Source organism: Electrona antarctica (assembly GCF_951216825.1).
Source record: "Electrona antarctica genome assembly, chromosome: 4".
In the NCBI taxonomy this organism is placed as follows: domain Eukaryota; kingdom Metazoa; phylum Chordata; class Actinopteri; order Myctophiformes; family Myctophidae; genus Electrona; species Electrona antarctica.
Genome location: NC_136809.1, coordinates 1,500,817 through 1,528,465, shown reverse-complemented (window position 1 = coordinate 1,528,465; position 27,649 = coordinate 1,500,817). Strand labels below are relative to the sequence as shown.

At 43.2% G+C, this 27,649-nt stretch overlaps 1 protein-coding gene and 1 long non-coding RNA gene across 2 annotated transcripts in view; both read left to right on the top strand.

Moving 5' to 3' along the window:
• Positions 1-2,018: 2,018 nt before the first annotated feature.
• LOC306922576 lies at positions 2,019-9,674 on the top strand. The gene is made up of 3 exons (XR_013789943.1): positions 2,019-2,129; positions 8,204-8,355; positions 9,469-9,674. It is a non-coding gene; the product is annotated as an uncharacterized lncRNA (long non-coding RNA).
• Positions 9,675-16,324: 6,650 nt separating this feature from the next.
• LOC306922147 (uncharacterized protein) overlaps positions 16,325-27,649 on the top strand; it is a gene marked incomplete at its 3' end in the record, with an annotated part of 91,143 nt that continues 79,818 nt past the window's right edge. Inside the window, exons 1-3 of the mRNA XM_079499542.1 lie at positions 16,325-16,758; positions 24,314-24,526; positions 24,996-25,823. Of these exons, the coding sequence (XP_079355668.1) occupies positions 16,452-16,758; positions 24,314-24,526; positions 24,996-25,823 (1,348 nt within the window). The 5' untranslated portion in view covers positions 16,325-16,451. The remainder of the gene's footprint in view (positions 16,759-24,313; positions 24,527-24,995; positions 25,824-27,649) is intronic.

Genomic DNA, 27,649 nt, shown 5'->3' with positions numbered 1-27,649 from the left:
CATGTTTCTTGATAAATGCATTTTATATATGTGATGTATTCCCATACTTTTGTTCCTGCCTAATGTAAGTCGCTCTGGATTAGGAGCGTCTGCTAAATGCCTAAATTGTAAATTGTTGCTTTTACGAAATGAGAAACACAGACTGGACAAATGTGTACAGCACATGCGCTTATTTTACAACCAGTCAGCCATAGATTTATGTGACAAAGCAGCATACAGAACAACACAGGTACAGTGCGTAAGCCCAGCACCTGTAGAAAATTGGAACAAAAAACGAAAATTGCCAAAACAACTTAGGGGCTCTTATCAACACCGGCCATCCCCACATTCAAAGATGTTCTTACAAAATCAAAGCTCAGCAAGTGTGCCAGACAAAACAAAGCCACAAATCAGAGGCACAGAGACAGGAATTTGCAATAGTATATGCAGGTTTGCAAATAATGAAAATAATTGTTGGCTAAATGTAACTCTACAATCTATACTGCATCTACAAGTAGTACAAGATAAATTGAAACCATTGACGCCTACTTCGATGGTTCAGTTGTCATCTATGCCGGGGAATTTAGCAGCTCTCATTCAAACGTTTTTTCAAAATCCAGGTCACACATTTGATTGCAAAACAATCTGTGGTGTCACTCAACAACTAGTGAATAGCATCCCAGACTTGGCCTTAGGAATGCACAATGACCCATTAGATTTTATACACAAACTAGTAGTCTGGTTGAGTGTGTGTGGTGTCCACACAGTCCACACATGTGCCCGGACAGTTGAAAGCAATTCTTCTATGACTAATATGTTTGCATTACCGCTGTCACAGAAAAGAGAGTCCCTCAATTCTCTTTTCGAACACTCAATCATGCAAGTCCAGACGCATGTACAGCATGTGATTCTGCTATGAAGCGACAAATATGTTGGAATGACTCCTGCTTTCATTACTCTTTCTCTGTCGCTTGTTACTGATCGTGGGGCGGTGAGCCGCAAGCATGTAGAACCATCTGGTGTAATCGAAATTCCTATTTGTGACGGCACTAAAATTAAGTATAAGTTGGCCTCAATCATTTGTCATACAGGCGTTGTGGAATTTTTCTTCTTCTGTGCAACAGTGAATGAGAAACACCGTAAGCAAACTGTATGCCTTTTTCTTTCCATTGAAAGTGTACACTGTTATATTAGCAATGATTAATTAAAAGGTATTTTTTTGTAACTTTCAAAGCCTTGTCTGTATTCTTTTATTCTTTTATAACTTTGATGCTATGGAGAGGGCCACTATATTTCCACAATCACTCCAGAGGGCCACATTGCATATACTGTCGTGGCAAAAATAGCCGATCTACAAGCTCAACATGTTTTGTTGAGTTTTATTTTACACCTCTGACCTCTGACCTGGTGCCAATTTTTGTTTTACACCTCTGCTGCTTAGCGGACGGTGTGGTGTTGTAGAGGAGGTCTCCCCGGACGCGTGCGTATGTCACACTAGTCGAAACATAGCAGGGATTTTTGTCCAGTGTCCACTTTAGTCCAATGTAGTCTGGAAATGGGACATTTTTGACCTCTGACCTGGTGCCAATGTTTGTTTTACACCTCTGCTGCTTAGCGGACGGTGTGGTGTTGTAGAGGAGGTCTCCCCGGACGCGTGCGTAGGGATTTTTGTCCAGCATCCACTTTATAAAGTCCTTGCTCTCCAGTGAATAGCATTTATCCATTTAGATAACTTTTGAATTACTTATCTTTACACAGAAACATTATGTGTGACCTATAGCATCGTTTAAATGCTTAATTTATCGTTTTAATGTGCAAATTTATCTTTTTTTCAATACTCTAGAGGGTACTCTTATTTTGAAGAGATCGTCCACCGGAAGTCTTATATTTGCTAGCTTAGATTTGCAAAAAAAACAGTGCCCTTAGAGGCGCCAAAAAAACAGTGCCCTTATCCTTGTTTTCTGGTCGCGCCAGAGGCGAGATTTTCTTTTCTTCCCTGAAGGACGGTTGGTCAGCGTGGTCGTCGCCATATTAACCGATAATATAACTGTAGAATTATACGTCGTAACTGTAGTATCTCGGTGAAAACGTCTCATAAAGTGTTGGACATTGATGTTGATTTGGACACCATGGATCTACACTGACTGCAGGTATGTATACGTGTGTTAAACACCACAAACTCACATGAGGTCCTGGTCCATAGCCTAATGCTAATTCTGCCCTGCATAGAATTAGCATTAGGGCTATGGACCAGAGCTATATAAAGTCTAGACTAGCTTTGGTCGATATAGCCTAATGCACGTGCAGTAAAGTGCATTTTTTAGGCTATATCGACCAGAGCTAAGTCTAGCTCATAGTTATTATGGTCTATACCGTTTGGACCAGAGCTAAGTCTAGCTCATAGTTATTATGGTCTATACCGTTTGGACCAGAGCTAAGTCTAGCCCATAGAGTTATTATGGTCTATACTGTTTGGACCAGAGCTAAGTCTAGCTCATAGTTATTATGGTCTATACCGTTTGGACCAGAGCTAAGTCTAGCCCATAGTTATTATGGTCTATACCGTTTGGACCAGAGCTAAGTCTAGCTCATAGAGTTATTATGGTCTATACCGTTTGGACCAGAGCTAAGTCTAGCTCATAGTTATTATGGTCTATACCGTTTGGACCAGAGCTAAGTCTAGCCCATAGAGTTATTATGGTCTATACCGTTTGGACCAGAGCTAAGTCTAGCTCATAGTTATTATGGTCTATACCGTTTGGACCAGAGCTAAGTCTAGCCCATAGAGTTATTATGGTCTATACCGTTTAGACCAGAGCTAAGTCTAGCCCATAGTTATTATGGTCTATACCGTTTGGACCAGAGCTAAGTCTAGCCCATAGAGTTATTATGGTCTATACCGTTTAGACCAGAGCTAAGTCTAGCCCATAGAGTTATTATGGTCTATACCGTTTAGACCAGAGCTAAGTCTAGCTCATAGTTATTATGGTCTATACTGTTTGGACCAGAGCTAAGTCTAGCCCATAGTTATTATGGTCTATACTGTTTAGACCAGAGCTAAGTCTAGCTCATAGTTATTATGGTCTATACTGTTTAGACCAGAGCTAAGTCTAGCCCATAGTTATTATGGTCTATACTGTTTAGACCAGAGCTAAGTCTAGCTCATAGTTATTATGGTCTATACCGTTTGGACCAGAGCTAAGTCTAGCCCATAGTTATTATGGTCTATACTGTTTAGACCAGAGCTAAGTCTAGCCCATAGTTATTATGGTCTATACCGTTTAGACCAGAGCTAAGTCTAGCCCATAGAGTTATTATGGTCTATACCGTTTTAGTCCTTTTTGGGACCCTTGTTGTTTACCGTTTCTGCATTTGGGTAGGGAGACGGTAACCGTGATTGATTGAAATATTTATTAACAGTTTGCAGAATTACAGTACATTTCAAGCACAAACTCAATACAAAGACTGTTAACTGGGAGTGGACGACCCAATTAAGCATTACATTTGTTTACAAGAGGGTCCACCATGTTCAATTCATCAAAATATTTAGAGACGTACAAATAGACACTTCTATATAGACAAAGAACAGAACAGGAATTCATCATAAAGGAGGTAAAAAGGGAAAAGAAACATACAGTGAGGAGAAACAAAGGTGGGCGGTGGGGATTCATATTTTATGGGGGCCAGTTTCGAATTGCAGCCTTCCGTAGGTGCCCCTTGAGAGCGGTTTTGAAGTAGTCAAGGGATTTGCATATCTTAATGACTGTTGGTAGGGCGTTCCACATTTTGGTGGCATAGGAGCGAAAATAATTGAAAATAAAATGATGATTTGAAAATGATTTGAAAATGGAGGACCCTGATGTAAACAAGCCTTAGGTTCAGGTTAATTTATTTGTTTGTCCCCGAGGGGCGATTTGGTTTACAGCAGGCATAACACAGGCAGGTAACATTAAACACAGAAACACAGTGAAAAGGCACATGGTACACATAGAACAATAACAGGATGGCAGTCCAAGGTATCAGTGTAACATTGAAATTCATAACAGTTGTCTAAAGAATTCCTACAAGCGAGTCAGGTGACAAGTTACCTCCTCCTCCTATCGGTATTTAGAGCCTGGATAGATACAGGCACGAAGGAGAACTTATACCTATTGCTTTTGGCCCCTGGAACTTTTAGGCGAAGGCCAGAGGGAAGCAGCTAAAGCAAGCAGCCTCAGTGCTTGTTCTGGTTTTATTTTATCCTCGTAGCAGTGTTTGTATTGACCTGTAGGCCTACTTTCGTTTAAAATGTATTACAATATCAATACAAATTTCAATCAAACCCTTGAATTCGGCACAAACAGACTCTCGTTTGGTATCATTGAAGATTTGCTAGGACGGACACGTCATTGCAACCCGTCGATTGGGTTGCTTATGACGGTTGCTTATGACGGTTCACATTTAGTCCTACGTAAAGTAGCCTATAAGGTAAGCATGCACACTTACAGCAGTAGGCTATGGCTCCAGTAGGCTATACGGTAAGCATGCACACTTACAGCAGTAGACTATGGCTCCAGTAGGCTATACGGTAAGCATGCACACTTACAGCAGTAGACTATGGCTCCAGTAGGCTATACGGTAAGCATGCACACTTACAGCAGTAGACTATGGCTCCAGTAGGCTATACGGTAAGCATGCACACTTACAGCAGTAGGCTATGGCTCCAGTAGGCTATACGGTAAGCATGCACACTTACAGCAGTAGGCTATGGCTCCAGTAGGCTATACGGTAAGCATGCACACTTACAGCAGTAGGCTATGGCTCCAGTAGGCTATACGGTAAGCATGCACACTTACAGCAGTAGGCTATGGCTCCAGTAGGCTATACGGTAAGCATGCACACTTACAGCAGTAGGCTATGGCTCCAGTAGGCTACTGCTGCTGCTGTGTGGTGTTCTGCACACAAGAATAGCGGAGGCCCTACACTGTAGGGCCTACAGGCAGAATTTTGATGGAATCGTGCACTTTACGATAAATGTATGAAATTTGGCACACGGTTAGAGCATGCCATAAGGAATATTTTTGGCCATAGGGCCATCGCAGATTTGTCCCGTGGTGACCATGGCGGCCATTTGGAAAATGATCTCCAAATGGCCGTTATTTTACAAAATTAATGCTAGACCACCTAGGATCTTGATTCTTGTGACTAATCCCACCTTTTCAAGGATGAGGAATACAGTGGTACTGTTTAGGTTTGTCCTGTGACCATTGCAGCCATTTTTCAAAATGGCCGCCAACCTGCTGTTATTTTACCAATAACTCAAGTTCTAGACAACTTAAGATCTTTATTCTGGTGACTAATCATAAATTTTCAAGGATGAGGAATACAGTGGTACAATTTACAACATGTTAGATAATAGTCAAACCATCAAAATGTGTAATATCGATGTAGTACTGACTGTACATGTTTTCAAACTGTGACATGTGAGAGTCAAGTGAGCCCAGGACATCAGCTGGCGTACTCCATGTACTCCTCATCAGACCCCCTTCCAGCTTGCAAACCAGCTCTGCCCCTGAGTCACCAGTACCCAGTGAGGTCAGAACACCAGTCTGTGTACTCTTACCCAGACCCCCTTCCAGCTCGCCGCTGGATGCTTACCTGAACTTCCACACGGCGTACTCAACGACAAGTTTGCACAGGCCCACCAATTAGCGTTACGGAAAATAGCCAGTGTCCTGGAGGCAGCCGACATCTGTCGAGGCGATGGTACGGCCTTTGAGAAGTTTACGCTTCAAGTACAGTACTTCAAGAACGTGTGCAGCTCCCTATTAATCCATTATGTGATCTGTTCTGTCGTGATTCTCTAGTACACTGACTAAGGATAATTAGTTCGTTAATCTCACAGAATGGACAGTATTCTGCACTCAGCTCCGTATTCGGCACCATGCAGAACTGTGGCATATCCGCCCATTTTCTGAGGCAACCAATGTTTTGGCTCATTACTCACTTACTATTTCCGTAATGCGGCCTGTGCAAACTTGTCGTTGAGTACGCCGTGTGGAAGTTCAGGTAAGCGTCGGCCACCAGGCGAGCCTCTTCAAGCTTGAACTAGGACTTGATACTTGAACCGCTGGGTGGCGTTGATGGCAGCAGGTTTGAGTGATAGGCGGGAAAACTCACTCAGAATCAAGATCCTAGGTGGTCTAGAACCTGCATTTGTAAAATAACGGCCATTTGGCGACCATTTTCCAAATGGCCGCCATGGTCACCACGGGACAAATCTGCGATGGCCCTATAGCCAGAAATGTTCCTTATGGTACAGTATGCTCTAACTGTGACAAGTTTCATACATTTATCGTAAAGTGCACGATTTTTGCCTGTAGGGCCTCCGCTAGAAGGCCTCCAACATCAAAGAACAGATTCAAGATGTTTGTCTGACTATTTAAAGTCTACTTTTGTGTTTGTGTGTCTGTAACTCTCATACACTATTTAACAATGGGCTGTTCTGTGTGCATACTCGTTGCGCAGATGCATGCGCGTTACGTTCCGTGGTACCAGGAAGAAAAAAATCACCATGACACCACTGGTACCCCTGGTGTCTGGTACTGGTACTCCTGGTGTCTGGTACTGGTACTCCTGGTGTCTGGGTGTCTGGTACTGGTACTCCTGGTGTCTGGTACTGGTACTCCTGGTGTCCTGTACTGGTACTCCTAGTGGCTGGTACTGGTACTCCTAGTGTCTGGTACTGGTACTCATGGTGTCTGGTACTGGTACTCCTGGTGTCCTGTACTGGTACTCCTGGTGTCTGGTACTGGTACTCCTAGTGCCTGGTACTGGTACTCCTAGTGTCTGGTACTGGTACTCATGGTGTCTGGTACTGGTACTCCTGGTGTCCTGTACTGGTACTCCTGGTGTCTGGTACTGGTACTCCTGGTGTCCTGTACTGGTACTCCTGGTGTCTGGTACTGGTACTCCTGGTGTCTGGGTGTCTGGTACTGGTACTCCTGGTGTCTGGTACTGGTACTCCTGGTGTCTGGGTGTCTGGTACTGGTACTCCTGGTGTCTGGTACTGGTACTCCTGGTGTCTGGGTGTCTGGTACTGGTACTCCTGGTGTCTGGTACTGGTACTCCTGGTGTCCTGTACTGGTACTCCTAGTGGCTGGTACTGGTACTCCTAGTGTCTGGTACTGGTACTCATGGTGTCTGGTACTGGTACTCCTGGTGTCCTGTACTGGTACTCCTGGTGTCTGGTACTGGTACTCCTAGTGCCTGGTACTGGTACTCCTAGTGTCTGGTACTGGTACTCATGGTGTCTGGTACTGGTACTCCTGGTGTCCTGTACTGGTACTCCTGGTGTCTGGTACTGGTACTCCTGGTGTCCTGTACTGGTACTCCTGGTGTCTGGTACTGGTACTCCTGGTGTCTGGTACTCCTGGTGTCTGGTACTCCTGGTGTCCTGTACTGGTACTCCTGGTGTCTGGTACTGGTACTCCTGGTGTCTGGTACTGGTACTCCTGGTGTCCTGTACTGGTACTCCTGGTGTCTGGTACTGGTACTCCTGGTTCCTGGTACTGGTACTCCTGGTGTCCTGTACTGGTACTCCTGGTGTCTGGTACTGGTACTCCTGGTTCCTGGTACTGGTACTCCTGGTCTCCTGTACTGGTACTCCTGGTGTCTGGTACTGGCCCCTTGTGTGTGTGCTTCACTTCCTTCAACCAGTGCTGCCATGCCTGCTTATTATAAGTGACCTTTGACTTGTTTTTCACTTGTAAATAAATTATTGGTAGTTGCTGGTTGTTTTTGGGCTTGTTTTTAAAGTGTAAAGTAGTTGCTTGTGGGCTTGCTTCCTAATGTCGTTTAAAGCAGTGGTTCCCACATTTCTTCACGTCAAGGAGCCCCAGATTAATTTGTAATTGTCCACGGACATCCATCTGAAAATATTTTGTAGCATTTTTGTTAAAATCTTAAAAATATTCAAAATATTTCAATTTATTCTCAATATTGCTTTAAATAACAGATGTACAACATCACAATGTGTCTCTGTGGGTTTGCAGATCTGTTATTTTCATTTGTGCTTGTTTTCATAGATGCGGCCACTTGTTTCACTTGCAAAACTGGCAACACAACAAGAAGAAATTATACACACACACACAACGCAAATACTTATGGGCTATCGTTAACAGGTCAATAGTTTGATTTGATTTTGTGGTATACTGAAGGGTCTTTCTCCTGGTGATTTCCACAGATCACCACACGGAGAGCTCCCTGTGGTGAGAGTATCTAGAGAGATGGTCTCCAAAAGACATTCAACGTTGTCAGAGGAACAGCCACAGATGGACCAGAGACGTGGCCTGTTTGATGTGATGATGCAACCTGTAGTGAAGTTGTACAGGATAAGTATGTAGTGTTTTATTTACTGTGGTTTAAATTAAACAAAAGAAAGAAAAATCCTGGTCGCCCGGGCGTGGTAGGCTACCTAAAGGCTATGCACAAAAATGCTCGCGCACACCAAGTCCTTGCAGCTGTGCCGGCCCACGGGACAATAAACCGAAGAGAGAATCTTGAAAAAACAAGAAAGTGGCCGCACGCACTGATCGCCAAAATGCCATTATTTTATTTAATTCCCTGATGAAGGCTTAACCGCCGAAATGTTGGTTTCATGCCTTAATCTGCTACGTCCTAAATAAAATATTGGCACTTTGGCTATCAGCGTGTGCGACCACTTTCTTGTTTTTTCAAGATTCCCTCTTCAGGCTACTTAATTATTTTGTGTGTGTGTGTGTGTGTGTGTGTGTGTGTGTGTGTGTGTGTGTGTGTGTGGGTGTGGGTGGGGCGGCGGCGGCGTATGGTGGCACTGGGAACTTCATCAATGCTAGCCGGCACAGTCATAATTTGCAAGCAGTGGTTTTTGAAACATCACAAACCCCCACCCCCAGCCGCCACACCATGGAAATGTCGATAACGCGAAGGCAGCGCCATATCAACATGATTCAAAACGAGGCGTTTTAGTGTAAATAATAAATATACTACAAGCCATAATATGCCGTCTCGTTCTTGCAACTGTGTTGCATTATCTCAAACGACAGTCGAGACCGAACTGAAGAAGTTCTGACGACAGTGTTGCTCTGCCGAAAGATAAAGTCCACAGTGTGTCATCACAATGCACTGAGCTTAGATAAAGATAAAGTCCACAGTGTGTCTCATCACAATGCACTGAGCTTAGATAAAGATAAAGACCATAGATCTGACATCACAATGCACTGAGCTTGCTTGTAGGTCAGATGCTTTCAGCGAGCAACGCAAGACAAAATATAAACGCCTGAAGAACTCTGTTCTTAAAGTGCCAAATGCACCGGAAATAGCCGCTCTACAAGCTAATCTGGTTGTCCTTCTTATTGAATATGTTGCAGGCCTTTGCCCCTAGGCCATGAGGGTTGTAACACAGTGAATATGTTGCAGGCCTTTGCCCCTAGGCCATGAGGGTCGTAACACATTGTATTATTTTCCTAGACTTTCTGCACGTCCCTGTGTGCAAAGAGGAGGTTCCACCTGAAGAGGAGAGGAGCTCCAGTCTGGTCCAGGTGAAACTAGAACCTCCACAGATTAAATACGAACAGGAGGAGCTACTTCAAAGACCAGAAGAGGCTGGTGGGTCAACGTTGACATTACTAGCAGTGAAAAGTGAAGATAATGATGATGATGAAAACAGAGAGACAGAGCCTGTAGCTGGCACCTCAACTGAACACATGAAAACACAAGCTGATGTAGAGGACTGTGGAACATCACAACCAACTAGTGATGAGCAGCTCCTCTCTTCACACTGTTCTGAATCTGACACTGAAGACAGTGATCAGTCAGCTTTAAACACACTGAAATCACAAAACACACAACATGTGGGAGGACAGCGCAAGCTGTCCCAGGACCTGGAATCATCCAAACAACCTGACTCCATGAGGAGTCATACAGGAGGACAGCGCAAGCTGTCCCAGGACCTGGAATCATCCAAACAACCTGACTCCATGACGAGTCACACAGGGAAGAAACCTTTTAGCTGTACAGAGTGTGGCAAAATGTTTAATCACAAGGGAAATCTAAACACACACATGAGGATTCATACAGGTGAAAAGCCCTTTGCTTGTACAGTATGTGGTACAGGCTTTAGTCATATGATTAGTCTAAAAATACACATGATGACTCATACAGGTGAAAAACCCTGTACTTGTACACTATGTGGTAAAGGCTTTAGATATTCGGGTAGTCTAACAATGCACATGAGGAGTCATACAGGGAAGAAACCTTTTAGCTGTACAGAGTGTGGCAAAATGTTTAATCGAAAGGAACATCTAAAAATACACATGATGACTCATACAGGCCAAAAGCCATTTTCATGTACAGTTTGTGGTAAAGGCTTTACTCATACAGGTAATCTGAATACACACATGAGGACTCATACAGGTGAAAAGCCGCTTTCTTGTACAGTTTGTGGTAAAAGCTTTAGCATTCCGGCAAGTCTAAAAAGACACATGAGTATTCATACAGGTGAAAAGCCCTTTTCTTGTACAGTTTGTGGTACAGGCTTTAGTCATTCGGGTGGTCTAAAATTACACATGTTGACTCATACATGTGAAAAGCCATTGTCTTGTACACTTTGTGGAAAAGGCTTTACTCAGACGTGTCATCTAAAAAGCCACATGATGACTCATACAGGCGAAAAGCCATTTCCATGTACAGTTTGTGGTAAAAGCTATGCACACAAGGGTAATCTAAAAACACACATGATGACCCATAGAGGTACAAAGTCAGTTTCATGTGAAAAGCCATGGTCTTGTACACTTTGTGGTAAAGGCTTTAATCATTCGGGTCATCTAAAATTACACATGAGGGCTCATACAGGCAAAAAGCCCTATACTTGTACAGTTTGTGGTAAAGGCTTTACTCAGACAGATAGTCTAAAAGTACACATGAGGACTCATACAGGGGAAAAGCCCCTTTTGTGTACAGTATGTGGTAAAGGCTGTGTTAGCACAAGTCATCTAAAAACACACATGATGACTCATACAGGTGAAAAGCCATTTCCGTGTACAGTTTGTGGTAAAGGCTTTACTCAGACGAGTCATCTAAAAGTACACATGATGACTCATACAGGTGAAAAGCCCCTTTTGTGTACAGTATGTGGTAAAGGCTGTGTTAACACAAGTCATCTAAGAACACACATGATGACTCATACAGGTGAAAAGCCATTTTCTTGTACAGTTTGTGGTAAAAGCTGTGTTACCACAGCTAATCTAAAAAAACACATGAGGACTCATACAGGTAAAAAGCCCTTCTCTTGTACAGTTTGTGGTAAAGGCGTGACTAGTCTAAAAATACACATGATGCATCATACAGGTGAAAAGCCCTTTTCTTGTAGAGTTTGTGGTAAAGGTTGCGTTGGCACAGCTGCTCTAAAAATACACATGAGGACTCATACAGGTGAAAGGCCCTTTTCTTGTACAGTATGTGGTAAAGGCTGTGTTACCACAGCTGATCTAAAAACACACATGAGGACTCATACCGGCGAAAAGCCATTTTCTTGTACAGTATGTGGTAAAGGCTGTGTTACCACAGCTGATCTAAAAAAACACATGGGGATTCATACAGGCGAAAAGCCCTTTTCTTGTACAGTATGTGGTAAAGGCTTTGTTGAAAAGGCTAAAGTAAAAGTACACATGAGGTCTCATACAGGTGAAAAGCCCTTTTTGTGTACACTATGTGGTAAAGGCTTTACTCAAACGGGTGCTCTAAAAACACACATGATGTGTCATACAGGCAAAAAGCCTTTTTCTTGCACAGTATGTGGTAAAGGTTGCATTAGCACACAAAATCTAAAAAGACACATGATGACTCATACAGGTGAAAAGCCCTTTTCCTGTACAGTATGTGGTAAAGGCTTTGTTGAAAAGGCTAAAGTAAAAGTACACATGATGACTCATACAGGTGAAAAGCCCTATACTTGTACAGTATGTGGTACAGGCTGTGTTAGCACAAGTCATCTAAAAAGACACATGATGACTCATACAGGCGAAAAGCCCTTCTCTTGTACAGTATGTGGTAAAGGCACAAGTAATCTAAAAACACACATGAGGACTCATACAGGCGAAAAACCCTTCTCTTGTACAGTATGTGGTAAAGGCTGTCTTAACACAAGTCATCTAAAAACACACATGAGGACTCATACAGGCGAAAAGCCCTATACTTGTACAGTATGTGGTACAGGCTTTAGTCAAACGAGTGGTCTAAAAAGTCACACGAGGACTCATACAGGTGAAAAGCCCTTCTCTTGTACAGTATGTGGTAAAGGCTGTGTTAGAACAAGTCATCTAAAAACACACATGATGACTCATACAGGCGAAAAGCCCTTCTCTTGTACAGTATGTGGTAAAGGATGTCTTAACACAAGTCATCTAAAAACACACATGAGGACTCATACAGGCGAAAAGCCATATACTTGTACAGTATGTGCTACAGGCTTTAGTTTAATGAATGGTCTAAAAAGTCACATGAGGACTCATACAGGTGAAAAGCCATATACTTGTACAGTATGTGGTAAAGGCTTTAGTCAAATGAATGGTCTAAAAAGTCACATGAGGACTCATACAGGTGAAAAGCCCTTCTCTTGTACAGTATGTGGTAAAGGCTGTGATAGCACAAGTCGTCTAAAAACACACATAAGGACTCATACAGGTGAAAAGCCATTTTCTTGTACAGTATGTGGTAAAGGCTTTACTGTGACAGGTAGTCTAAAAATACACATGATGACTCATACAGGTGAAAAGCCCTTCTCCTGTACAGTATGTGGTAAAGGCTGTGTTAGCACAAGTCGTCTAAAAACACACATGAGGACTCATACAGGTGAAAAGCCGTTTTCTTGTACAGTTTGTGGTAAATGCTTTACTCAGACGAGTCATCTAAAACCACACATGAGGACCCATACAGGGGAAAGCCTTTAGTTTAAGACATATGATCAGTTGGTCTAATCCAGGATGACAACGATGCAAAAGCAGAGGAATTACATAATCTGACAATATCAACATGACTGAATAAAACACACATTAATAGTTTCTTGTGATGTATTTTTGTTTTATCTTGTGTATGGATCTTATTTTCTATTCAACACGATGGAATTTCATGTTTATTTTCTCTTGCATTATTCTCTCCAGCTCATAGGTTACTGGTAGTACAATATGAGCATCGGTGTGTGTCCTCATTGGTCAGGATTTACCAAGTCATATTCATTAATATTCATGCAATAAATCTTATGTTCATATATATGTCTGTCTGTTGACATGTGTTGTTTCCATTGTTACATTATAATTGTTCGGATTTCGGGAGATTGACCGAGTATCCGACAAACTCTCAGCAGCAGCCGAGATTTACTAAAGAAATAACACGCATAGGCTAAACTAAATGTTCCAATAATCGCTTCTCTTTACAAACTCAACGTGCTTTTATAAGGTTTTATTAGCTCATTATACAACATAAACACATACAACATACACACTGGTTTGTTTCTCCCTCCCCCTGACACCGGACGGATACAGTACTCCGGATCTTTGCCTAATAGCCTGTTCCTCTCCTATCTGTCTGTGAGGAGTTCAGCTCCTATGATCTTGGTACTATTTAGCTCAACACTACCAACCTATGTTCACCTATGGTAGTCTACAACCTATGATGTACCTATGTTATACCTATGGTTTTAAATCTGATTGTTGAGTTACGTGGGAGACAAACAAGAAGCACAAATACATACATTGTTATAATCTAAACATCACACAACACATTATATTAATTAAGCACATCTGTATCTATATTTACCACTGGCCTCCCGCCTCCTGCTCTCCATGGTGTTCTCCTTCAATCTAACCCCCCTGCTAGCTTACACACATGATACAGCTGCAGGCCCTGGATGGGTGACACCTCCCCGGCCAATCAAAAGCCCAGTAGCCCCTTCTCCGCCTGAGACAGGCGGTTCTAAGCCCTTGCCTGTCAGCCAACTTGCATCACACTCCTTGTGCTGCAAGCCTGGCTCTCTCTGACCAGCTTAAATCGGTAGACTCTTAGATATTATTATAAAGGTGTTTGGTAACCCAATATCTAAGTATGGACTCTAGAACACATATTGATCACTTATGACAGGATTAAAGTGGTACTTGGTCACACATTGTCCCCCCTGCCATTATATGTGTGTGCTTTGTGAGTCAGCCCCCCTTCCTCTGTAGGTGTCGTAAAACACCCCTCACTCTAGCAGGAAGGAAGCTGCATCCAACCCCTGCATGCAGCCTGTTTATTGCCCCATGGAATGTGATACTATGACAGTTCCTTCTTTCTCTCCGATGAGAGCACATGTCTAGATCACATGTATTTTCCCCAATTTCGCCATATCTCGTCCATCCATATTTGGACAATACAATAATAGTACATAATATGGTAGATTCCATTGTTACATTATCATTAACCATATATTAGTTCCGTCCTACACAAACATTAAATTCCCATTGACAATGAAAGGACAATTTTACATCATAGTGTCTATTTTACGGCATGATGATGCATGATGATAAGAGCGCCCCTCACTTCACACAGGTGTGATTTTTTTTCTTTTAACAAAGGTATAGGCAGAAGCTTGTAGCTTATACTTATTACTCATTATATACTTAATACTTATACTTATTACATTTTGTTTAACAAGAAGAAAAACATTTGAAGAACATACACAACAACAAAAACATCAAACAGAAAAAGTGCATAATGTACATCAGTAGATCTCTATAGTCTATGGATTATGGTCTTAATGTACATCAGTAGATCTCTATGGATTATGGTCATAATGTACATCAGTAGATCTCTATAGTCTATGGATTATGGTCATAATGCACATCAGTAGATCTCTATAGTCTATGGATTATGGTCATAATGTACATCAGTAGATCTCTATAGTCTTTCAATCCTACATTTGATCTCATTAACAATCCATCAATCATTCCATGTGCAGGATATGCCATTTATATACAGATATGATGAAGGGACTTCATTATATGAAGTATTTTATTTTAAAATACATATCCTCTCTGTCTCACACTTATACCACTTATTTGTTATTGTTTGGTTCATTTGGTTGTTTTTTTATGATGAATTCCTGTTCTGTTCTTTGACTATATAGATTATAGAAGTGTCTATTTGTACGTCTCTAAATGTTTTGATGCATTGAACCAACTTGTAAACAAGTGTAATGCTTAATTGGGTCGTCCACTCACAGTTAACAGTCGTTGTAATGAAATGATTATTATATTTACCCAGGGTATCTGGGCTAAGCTCAAGAACTTGTTTCCAGCCAGGCCCTGCTCATAGAACACATTTCATCGTAGTGGTTCAATGCCTTGTTCAAGGGCACTTCAGCGGTGGTAATTTTAACGTGTCGGACAGCTGATTCGAACTGGCGACCTTCCGGTATCAAGACCGCTCCGCTATCCGTTCGGCCACCGCTGCCACAAATATTGTATTGAGTTTGTGCTTGAAATGTACTGTAATTCTGCAAACTGTTAATAGATATTTCAATCAATCAATTGTAGTTTCTGTCTTGTTGTCTAATCTTTATTTGTTGTTGTTGTCAAAGTGTGTTATTGTGTTTAGAACCTCCTCCAAAACGACACATATTATTCCTATAAATAAAGAATGTCAATCATCATCACCGTCCTTGTATTCAGTAATAGTTACACACATCCTCCACCAGGTGGCAGCAGCGTCTCCCTGCAACCTTTGCTGCGCATGATCGGTGTGACTGTGACACGTTGACCCGGAAGTAAAACGCCGTCTTTGTTTTTCATCGTAATGGCGGAATGTGAGATAATCTTTATTGTTGTTGATCCTCATGTAGAGAAAAGAGACATTCTCCACCTTCTATCAGTATATATTCCAGTAGGAACAGAGAGCGCTCCGTTCATACTACACTTTGACATCACCATTTAAGGCGCTTCGGCTCAACGTGACGTCATTCACTGACACGTTGTTACGGGCCGAACAACTGAAGCCATCTCGGCTCTCCAGCGGTGTTTCCTCACTCATTCGGCCCAGCTTCGAGCTCCATTTGTCGGCGTCGAAGCCAAGGAAACAGCGGTAGTTTGGAAGAGACTCGAGCCAACTTCTTGGCTTTGGTGTAAATGTCTCCTAAAGGAGGTAAAACGAGTCCAATGGAGGACATTTTACACATTCAATAAGTTATTAGTGTATTTAATACACGTTATATATTAAAGTAGGAACAGAAACATTTACACATTATATGAGTTTATATTACATTAAGTCGGTTCTTCGGTGCCACTGCAATGTTGTGACGACCCGAAGCCATCTCGGCTCTCCAGCGGTGTTTCCTCCTTCATTCAGCCCAGCTAAGAGTTCCATTTGTCGGCGTTGAAGCCAAGGAAACAGCGGTAGTTTGGAAGAGAGTCTGTTTGGTGTAAATGTCTCCTAAAGGAGGTAAAACGAGTCCAATGGAGTCTGTACGGCTGAAGATACATGAACACATGACGTCAGTGGTGGGAGAGGACATATTGTGTGTTTTGGACAAACGGCAGCGTGGTGCTGATGTTTGTTGTGTGAAGAAGCTTGATGATGTCAGAGTGTTTGTGTTGGAGCGCCTCAGTGTGGCCGCAGAGTGGATGTGCAGCCTCGTCCAGAGAGAGATGGAGACACTAGAAACTCTGCTGGAGAAACAGAACGAACTGCTGGACATTGACTTTGATCTGGACATTGATCTACACAATGCAGGTATGTGTGTTACACACACAACACCAAACTACACACTGCAGGTATGTGTGTTACACACAACACCAAACTACACAGTGCAGGTATGTGTGTTACACACACAACACCAAACTACACACTGCATCTTGGCCTATAAACGTTTTAGCCTATAGGCCTAAATCGCATAATGACATCATGCCCAAAGACAACAGGTTGAAAGTGATCAATTACCAAACACTGTAATATATTAATATATTATTTTATAAATCTCTCCATCTGAAGAGAATGGCAGAGACCACATCACAACCAGTGAAAAGAAGAACATGCTATATACATGTTATACAGTTTATATACATGTTATAAAGGGCATAAAGCTTTTTGGAAACAAATTGTAATTGTTTTCAGTCACATTGGGACAAATTTCAGCATTTTTTCTTAAAGCAAACAAAAACCCCTCAGATTTAAGATGTGTTTAAAGGTAGCAGCTCTGTTTACATGTGCAGTAGGTCTAGGGATCTACTGGGTACAGATAGTAGTCCTTAGGGTGGTTGTATTCCATTGTTTACATGTGCAGTAGGTCTATGGATCTACTGGGTACAGATAGTAGTCCTTAGGGTGGTTGTATTCCATTGGCTAGCCTTCTTTTGTTGCAACAGTTTACAAATCTTGCTGCTGTGGTTGCACATTGCACACGTAGTATGTATCCCAATAGATATGGACGTTTCTTCTTTTTGTCGCTGGTCATAGTTTCAAACTCACTGTGTGTGTGTGTGTGTGTGTGTGTGTGTGTGTGTGTGTGTGTGTGTGACGGCCAGGGAGTATGTTCAGACGTGTGTGTAGAAGAACTGAAGTCCAAAACGTTCTCATTCAGTTGGTATTAAATCATATTTATTAAAAGTCCAAAGTCCTATACTTCAGTCTAGAAATTAAATACAATGAAATAAACATAAACAGCCAATGAACGCATACAGAGACCACCAGCCTAACAGACACAGTTTAAAACAGTGTGCCTCTGCCTGTCAGCAACACCTGTGCCTAATCAGGGACAGGGCTAAATACCCTCTGTAACCATGGCAACCCTGACCATGCCCCATTGTGACATCAATTAACATAGTCAACCCCAGGTGAAGGAGTTCAAGTATCTCGTGGTCTTGTTCACGAGTGAGGGGAGGACGGAGAAGGAGATCAGCCGGAGAATCGGAGCGGCAGGGGTGGTACTGCAGTCGCTGTACCGCACTGTTGTGACGAAAAGACAGTTGAGCCAGAAGGCGAAGCTCTCGGTCTACCGAGCAATCTTCGTTCCTACTCTCACCTATGGTCATGAAGTGTGGGTCATGACCGAAAGAATAAGGTTGCGAATACAAGCGGCCGAAATGAGTTTTCTTCGACGGGTGGCTGGCATCTCCCTTAGAGATAGGGTGAGAAGTTCAGTCACACGAGAGAGACTCGGAGTAGAACCGCTGCTCCTTTGCCTGGAAAGGAGTCAGCTGAGGTGGTTCGGGCATCTGGTTAGGATGCCTTTCGGGCGCCTCCCTAGGGAGGTCCTCGACGCACGTCCCACTGGGAGGAGACCCCGGGGCAGACCAAGGCGCAGTTGGAGGAAATACATCGACTCACTGGCCTTGGAACGTCTCGGAATCCCCCAGGAGGAAGTCACTGATGTTGCTCTGGAGAGGGAAGTCTGGAGCACTCTGGTGGAGCTGTTGCCCCCGCGACCCGACTACGGATAAGCGGTTGAAGATGGATGGATGGATAATGGCTCTTACAGCGTGTGTGAATGTGGACTGTATGTGTCTCTGATGTCTTGGTATAGTGGACAGTATGTGTCTCTGATGTCTTGGTATAGTGGACAGTATGTGTCTCTGATGTCTTGGTATAGTGGACAGTATGTGTCTCTGATGTCTTGGTGTAGTGGACAGTATGTGTCTCTGATGTCTTGGTGTAGTGGACAGTATGTGTCTGATGTCTTGGTATAGTGGACAGACAGTATGTGTCTCTGATGTATTGGTGTAGTGGACAGTATGTGTCTCTGATGTCTTGGTACAGTGGACAGACAGTATGTGTCTCTGATGTCTTGGTGTAGTGGACAGTATGTGTCTCTGATGTCTTGGTATAGTGGACAGTATGTGTCTTGGTATAGTGGACAGTATGTGTCTCTGATGTCTTGGTATAGTGGACAGTATGTGTCTTGGTATAGTGGACAGTATGTGTCTCTGATGTCTTGGTATAGTGGACAGTATGTGTCTTGGTATAGTGGACAGTATGTGTCTCTGATGTCTTGGTATAGTGGACAGTATGTGTCTTGGTATAGTGGACAGTATGTGTCTCTGATGTCTTGGGTATAGTGGACAGTATGTGTCTCTGATGTCTTGGTATAGTGGACAGTATGTGTCTCTGATGTCTTGGTATAGTGGACAGTATGTGTCTCTGATGTCTTGGTATAGTGGACAGTATGTGTCTCTGATGTCTTGGTATAGTGGACAGTATGTGTCTCTGATGTCTTGGTATAGTGGACAGTATGTGTCTTGGTATAGTGGACAGTATGTGTCTCTGATGTCTTGGTATAGTGGACAGTATGTGTCTTGGTATAGTGGACAGTATGTGTCCCTGATGTCTTGGTATAGTGGACAGTATGTGTCTCTGATGTCTTGGTATAGTGGACAGTATGTGTCTTGGTATAGTGGACAGTATGTGTCTCTGATGTCTTGGTATAGTGGACAGTATGTGTCTCTGATGTATTGGTGTAGTGGACAGTATGTGTCTCTGATGTCTTGGTATAGTGGACAGTATGTGTCTCTGATGTCTTGGTATAGTGGACAGTATGTGTCTTGGTATAGTGGACAGTATGTGTCTCTGATGTCTTGGTACAGTGGACAGTATGTGTCTCTGATGTATTGGTATAGTGGACAGTATGTGTCTCTGATGTCTTGGTATAGTGGACAGTATGTGTCTCTGATGTCTTGGTATAGTGGACAGTATGTGTCTCTGATGTCTTGGTATAGTGGACAGTATGTGTCTGATGTCTTGGTATAGTGGACAGACAGTATGTGTCTCTGATGTATTGGTGTAGTGGACAGTATGTGTCTCTGATGTCTTGGTACAGTGGACAGACAGTATGTGTCTCTGATGTCTTGGTGTAGTGGACAGTATGTGTCTCTGATGTCTTGGTATAGTGGACAGTATGTGTCTTGGTATAGTGGACAGTATGTGTCTCTGATGTCTTGGTATAGTGGACAGTATGTGTCTTGGTATAGTGGACAGTATGTGTCTCTGATGTCTTGGTATAGTGGACAGTATGTGTCTTGGTATAGTGGACAGTATGTGTCTCTGATGTCTTGGTATAGTGGACAGTATGTGTCTCTGATGTCTTGGTATAGTGGACAGTATGTGTCTCTGATGTCTTGGTATAGTGGACAGTATGTGTCTCTGATGTCTTGGTATAGTGGACAGTATGTGTCTCTGATGTCTTGGTATAGTGGACAGTATGTGTCTTGGTATAGTGGACAGTATGTGTCCCTGATGTCTTGGTATAGTGGACAGTATGTGTCTCTGATGTATTGGTGTAGTGGACAGTATGTGTCTTGGTATAGTGGACAGTATGTGTCTCTGATGTCTTGGTATAGTGGACAGTATGTGTCTCTGATGTATTGGTGTAGTGGACAGTATGTGTCTCTGATGTCTTGGTATAGTGGACAGTATGTGTCTCTGATGTCTTGGTATAGTGGACAGTATGTGTCTTGGTATAGTGGACAGTATGTGTCTCTGATGTCTTGGTACAGTGGACAGTATGTGTCTCTGATGTATTGGTATAGTGGACAGTATGTGTCTCTGATGTCTTGGTATAGTGGACAGTATGTGTCTCTGATGTCTTGGTATAGTGGACAGTATGTGTCTCTGATGTATTGGTGTAGTGGACAGTATGTGTCTCTGATGTCTCATATTTGAACTGGGGGACCCCCAGAATAATCATATTTGAACTGGGGACCCCCAGAATAATCATATTTGAACTGGGGGACCCCCAGAATAATCATATTTGAACTGGGGGACCCCCAGAATAATCATATTTGAACTGGAATCATATTTGAACTGGTGACCCCCAGAATAATCATATTTGAACTGGGAACCCCCAAAATAATCATTTTTGAACTGGGGGACCCCCAGAATAATCATATTTGAACTGGGGACCCCCAGAATAATCATATTTGAACTGGGAGACCCCCAGAATAATCATATTTGAACTGGGACCCCCCCCCCCCCCCAGAACAATCATATTTGAACTGGGGGACCCCCCAGAATAATCATATTTGGAAAAGGTAGTAGCTGCTCAACTTCAACAACACCTAAAAAACAATAACCTCTTTGACAAATTCCAATCAGGATTCCGCTCAGCCCACAGCACAGAAACAGCACTGGTCAGAGTCACCAACGACCTGCTGATGGCAGCTGATAACGGCTCCCCCTCCCTCCTCATCCTCCTGGACTTGTCAGCCGCATTTGACACAGTCGACCATACCATCCTCCTCAACCGACTCCACTCCACTATAGGACTCACCGACACTGCACTAAACTGGTTCACCTCATATCTCACTGACAGAACCGAGCGCGTTTCCCTGGGAGGTGTTCACTCACGATCACACCCTGTCACCTGCGGCGTACCCCAAGGTTCCGTCCTCGGCCCCACCCTTTTCACTCTCTATATGCTCCCCCTTGGTCGTGTCATCAGCCGGCATGGGATATCCTACCACTGCTACGCTGATGACACCCAACTCTACCTCAGGACAGTCCCACCCCCCTCTGCCCCCCTGTCATCACCATCATCACCATCATCCACACTGACCACCTGCCTTGAGGAGATAAAGGCGTGGATGACTGATAACTTTCTCCAACTCAACAGCTCCAAGACAGAGGCCATTCTCATCGGCACCCCACACCAGGTCAAATCATCCCCAATAACCAGCATCACCTTCTCCACCCAGGACCTCCCCCTCTCACCTGTAGTCACCAACTTGGGTGTAAAAATGGACCCCCAACTGACCTTTGACCCTCACATCAAACACCTCTGCAAAACCTCATTCTTTCACCTCCGAAACATAGCCAGACTCCGTCCCACACGCACCCTGCCAGATGCAGAAAAACTTGTTCACGCCTTTGTCTCCTCAAGGCTTGACTACTGCAACGCACTTCTCACCGGGATCCCTAGCAAGAGCATCCAGAGGCTCCAGTACATCCAGAACAGTGCTGCTAGGATCCTGGTGAGAGTGCGGAAATATGATCATATCACACCCATACTCCATTCCCTTCACTGGCTTCCCGTCTCCTCCAGGATAGAATACAAGGTCTGCCTCCTCACCCATCAGTGCATCCACAGCAACGCCCCTTCCTATCTGAAGGAACTCATTGAACCCCCAGCCTCCACCCGCTCCCTCCGCTCTGGAAATTCTAACACACTCAAAACCACCAAAACAAAACTCCGCACCATGGGGGACCGGGCCTTCTGTTCAGCTGCTCCTCGGCTGTGGAATGCCCTCCCCGACCACCTGAGAGCACCACAATCCGTGGACGCTTTTAAAAGGGGACTTAAGACATTTCTTTTTAACAAGGCATTTGGCCAGCTGGACCATTAGTTGCCCGGTGTGCTTTTAATCTTTTTAGCAGTATACCATGAAATGTGCTTTTTTAGTCATTTTATTTAATCATGCATTATTTTAAGATTATTTTTCTTATTCTTCTTCTTGTTGTAGCACTTTGAGATTTGTTTCAAATGTAAAGTGCGTTATAAATAAAATTTATTATTATTATTATTTGAACCGGGGACCCCCAGAATAATCATATTTGAACTGGGGACCCCCCAGAATAATCATATTTGAACTGGGGGACCCCCCAGAATAATCATATTTGAACTGTGGACCCCCAGAATAATCATATTTGAACTGGGGACCCCCACCCTGACGAGTTGAGGCATTACATTTAGTTTGAATCGGTTCCACAGAAATGTTGTGAAAATAGCAGATCTACAAGCTCACAAAGTGTTGTGAGATTGTAGATCTGCTATTTTCAAAATGTTTGCCTCTTTCTAATATTTGCCAATTTTGCTAATCTTTGACTGTTTTTTATAGTATAGTTTGTTGATTACTTTTGATGCAGTAATGGTCTTTTTTAGGTACTAAAAAGGTCTTTAAATGTCCTTAAATGGTCACTTCACTGTCATCTGGGGACATCCCTGGTGGTCCCTGATCCACTGTCATCTGGGGACATCCCTGGTGGTCCCTGATCCACTGTCATCTGGGGACATCCCTGGTGGTCCCTGATCCACTGTCATCTGGGGACATCCCTGGTGGTCCCTGATCCACTGTCATCTGGGGACATCCCTGGTGGTCCCTGATCCACTGTCATCTGGGGACATCCCTGGTGGTCCCTGATCCACATGTTGAGAACCTCTGATCTAACAGCTTAACCTAGCTGGTCTGTCCAGCCATCGGACCAGCAAAGACCAGCTGGTTTTACTGGTCATCCAGCCAGCCAGCTGGATGACCAGCAAAGACCAGCTGTCTCACCAGTAAAGACCAGCTGTCTCACCAGTAAAGACCAGCTAACCAAATCCACTGACAGACCAGCCTGACCAGCATGTCCAGCCTGGTATACCATCTAAACCAGCCTAAAACCAGCAACCATCATAAGCTGTGTTTATTTTTTATTAACACATAAATACATAATACATTTCAAATGTCAAATCATATCGTATGGTATATAGTTTCTCTACCTCACTCATCAGAGGGGACTATACGTTAAGATAAGTTAAGATGACATATCTATCTCATCTTATTTATTTTTAGGTCTGTTGCTTGGTCTGTTGTAGCATAGATATTATAAGAAATAGATGCCTCACTGGCCGTTGCAGTTCATTGGAGCGACGTGTATCCCAATGAAGGCGGAAGTGCAGTGCTGAAGGCTTTTTTTGTTTTGTTTTTTACAAATCTTTATAACATTCATGACAATATACATTACAATACAAGGCAAACAAACAAACACAAACAACAAAGTTATTAACAATACAACATCAGAGCCAGGGGGGATTAGATTACTAACAGAAAACATTAAAGAGTGAACACAAAGCAACAGTTCTCCGCAGCTTTCATATTTAGAAGTGCTGAAGGCATTTGCTGAAGGCGACTGCGTCGCTGCCCAAGTGACGTCACTCATGCGACTCCTCCATGTCTCTCGCTGTCACTCAAGTGACTACTGGCCAATCACAGCGCGTCTTTTCCGGGACTTCTGTTACGCACGCAGAAGCTTGACAAGCTTCCGCTAATGCTTTGCAAGGAATGTCAGGAAAATTGTGCCTTCAATGGTGACACGCGCCTCAGAGCCGGAAAGGGCGTCTACGTATATATGTCTGTGTTGTAGCATATATTCTTAATTTATTATGTGTATTTTCAATATTAATACATACTTGATATGATAAGTATAATCTATCACCCATGAATGGATATATGTACACAGGCTGTCAACAGTGGATAGTGAGAGACTGATACAGTATATGTACAGGTTGCTGATGTTACCTCCTCTCTCCTCCTTCTAGACCTCCCACTCCTCCCTGTGGGTATAGAGGAGGTTTCTCCTGAAGAGGAGAAGAGATCCAGTCTGGTCCAGGAGGAACCTCCACCTCCACACATTAAAGAGGAACAGCAGGAGAGGAGCTCCAGTCTGGTCCAGGAGGAACCTCCACCTCCACACATTAAAGATGAACAGCAGGAGCTACTTTTAAAACCAGAGGAGGCTGATGCTCCCTCAGGTAAGAACTGCATTACTACTAATGTAAAAACAACAGTCTTTGACTGCTGTTTGTCACTGGGGAGACAAAGCAGTATCTCTTTGACTTTGTGTCTATGTAGGGAGACACTTGATCACGCAGCACTTCCTCCCTTTGTTTTATATAAAAAGTCTTGGCAAACTTTTTTCCTCTTTCTTGAGAGGCGCCCTCCTATGACCAGCTTTCCGGGTTTATGTGAACACAACGTGTGTGCTAGCAGCAGCCACCAACGGGCTCAACTGTCAAAAGTTGTCTGCGTCATGGCAGTTACTTGCCTGGTGGCAAAGCACATCCATCCAAGTTTACCATTTTGTCAGTCAGCGCATTGTCACATTTCAATTTTGGAAAATGTAGACAAAGAGTAATCTGTTGATACTTTTTTCCAGCCACTGCTCTGCACTGAGGTACAAGATTCAAACCTTTTATAGAGTCTTTGTATTATTCTTCCTAGACTTTCTGCTCGTCCTTGTGTGTAAAGAGGAGGTTCCACCTGAAGAGGAGAGGAGCTCCAGTCTGGTCCAGGAGGAACCACAACCTCCACACATTAAAGAGGAACAGGAGGACCTACTTCAAAGAGCAGAAGAGGCTGGTGGGTCAACGCTGACATTACTAGCAGTGAAAAGTGAAGATGATGATGATGAAAACAGAGAGACAGAGCCTGTAGCCGGCACCTCAAATGAACACATGAAAACACAAGCTGATGTAGAGGACTGTGGAACATCACAACCAACTAGTGATGAGCAGCTCCTCTCTTCACACTATTCTGAATCTGACACTGAAGACAGTGATGAGTGGGGAGATCAGTCAGCTTTAAACACACTGAAATCACAAAACACACAACATGTGGGAGGAGCCAAGCTGTCCCAGGACCTGGAATCATCCACACAACCTGACTCCATGAGGAGTCGCACAGGAGGACAGCGCAAGCTGTCCCAGGACCTGGAATCATCCAAACAACCTGACTCCATGAGGAGTCACACAGGAAAGAAACCTTTTAGTTGTACAGAGTGTGGCAAAATGTTTAATCACAAGGGTGATCTAAATAGACACACAATGATTCATACAGGGAAGAAACCTTTTAGTTGTACAGAGTGTGGCAAAATGTTTAATCACAAGGGAAATCTAAAAACACACATGACTCATACAGGTGAAAAGCCCTTTCCGTGTACACTATGTGGTGAAGGCTTTAGATATTCATGTAGTCTAACAATGCACATGGGGATTCATACAGGGAAGACACCTTTTAGCTGTATTCATACAGGGAAGAAACCTTTTAGCTGTACAGAGTGTGGCACAATGTTTAATCGAAAGGAAAGTCTAAAAACACACATGAAGATTCATACAGGCGAAAAGCCCTTTTCGTGTACAGTATGTGGTAAAGGCTTTACTGAAAAAAGTAATCTAAAAACACACATGAGGATTCATACAGGCGAAAAGCCCTTTTCGTGCACAGTATGTGGTAAAGGCTTTACTGAAAAAAGTACTCTAAAAACACACATGAGGATTCATACAGGCGAAAAGCCCTTTTCTTGCACAGTATGTGGTAAAGGATTTAATGAGAGGGGTTATCTAAAAACACACATGAGGATTCATACAGGTGAAAGGCCCTTTTCTTGTACAGTATGTGGTAAAGGCTGTATTTGCACAGGTGATCTAAAAAAGCACATGAGGACTCATACAGGTGAAAGGCCCTTTTCTTGTACAGTATGTGGTAAAGGCTGTATTAGCACAGGTGATCTAAAAAAGCACATGAGGACTCATACAGGTGAAAAGCCCTATACTTGTACATTATGTGCTAAAGGTTTTACTCGAAAGGGTTCAATAAAAATTCACATGAGGACTCATACAGGTGAAAAGCAATTCTCTTGTACAGTATGTGGTAAAGGCTGTATTAGCACAGGTGATCTAAAAAAGCACATGAGGACTCATACAGGTGAAAAGCCCTTTTCTTGTACAGTATGTGGTAAATGCTTTACTGAAAAGGGTTCAATAAAAATTCACATGAGGACTCATACAGGTGAAAAGCAATTCTCTTGTACAGTATGTGGTAAAGGCTGTATTAGCACAGGTGATCTAAAAAAGCACATGAGGACTCATACAGGTGAAAAGCCCTTTTCTTGTACAGTATGTGGTAAATGCTTTACTGAAAAGGGTTCAATAAAAATTCACATGAGGACTCATACAGGTGAAAAGCAATTATCTTGTACAGTATGTGGTAAAGGCTGTATTAGCACAGGTGATCTAAAAAAGCACATGAGGACTCATACATGCGAAAAGCCATTTTCTTGTACAGTATGTGGTAAAGGCTTTACTCAGACGAGTCATCTAAAAACACACATGAGGACTCATACAGGGGAAAGCCTTTAGTTTAAGACATATGATCAGTCAGTCTAATCCAGGATGACAATGATTCAAAAGCAGAGGAATTACATAATCTGACAATATCAACATGACTGAATAAAACGCACATTAATAGTTTCTTGTGATGTATTTTTGTTTTATCTTGTGTATGGATCTTATTTTCTATTCAACATGATGGAATTTCATTTTTGAGTGGTGTAAACCACTCCTACAACTGGCTTTGTTAGTTTACGTGTCTGTCTGTCTGTTCCAAAAAATGACCGCGGTTGCTATGGTCACCCAGTTCACACGGGTGTGATTTCATTACGTCAGACATTACGTCAGACCACAGCTGATCCAGCCGATTCGACTGGTATCACCCCATATAATCGGCGAAATCATCTGTTATCAGCCCGTTTGAATGGGGCCAAAATGTCCATACTGGCATCCTCACCACATAGCCTGGTCAAGGTTTCCCCCTGGTGGACGTGTCATTTTGGTGCATGATGGAACTAGGAGCTACTAATATATACTATTCTCTGTCTATCAGGACGTAACTCGAACGGCGCTGAGTCGGGTCTGGTGGCCTTCGCAACGCTCGGCACGGCGACTCGCTCGGCTACCGCCTCTCTCGGCGGTGCCTCACGTAGCTCATGGCCACCAGACACGGCGCGCCTCCGTCAGGACATCAGTGATAATGACAATGCTACAATCGCTGATAATGACATACTGAACAGTGATGATGCCAGTATGGACATTTTGGCC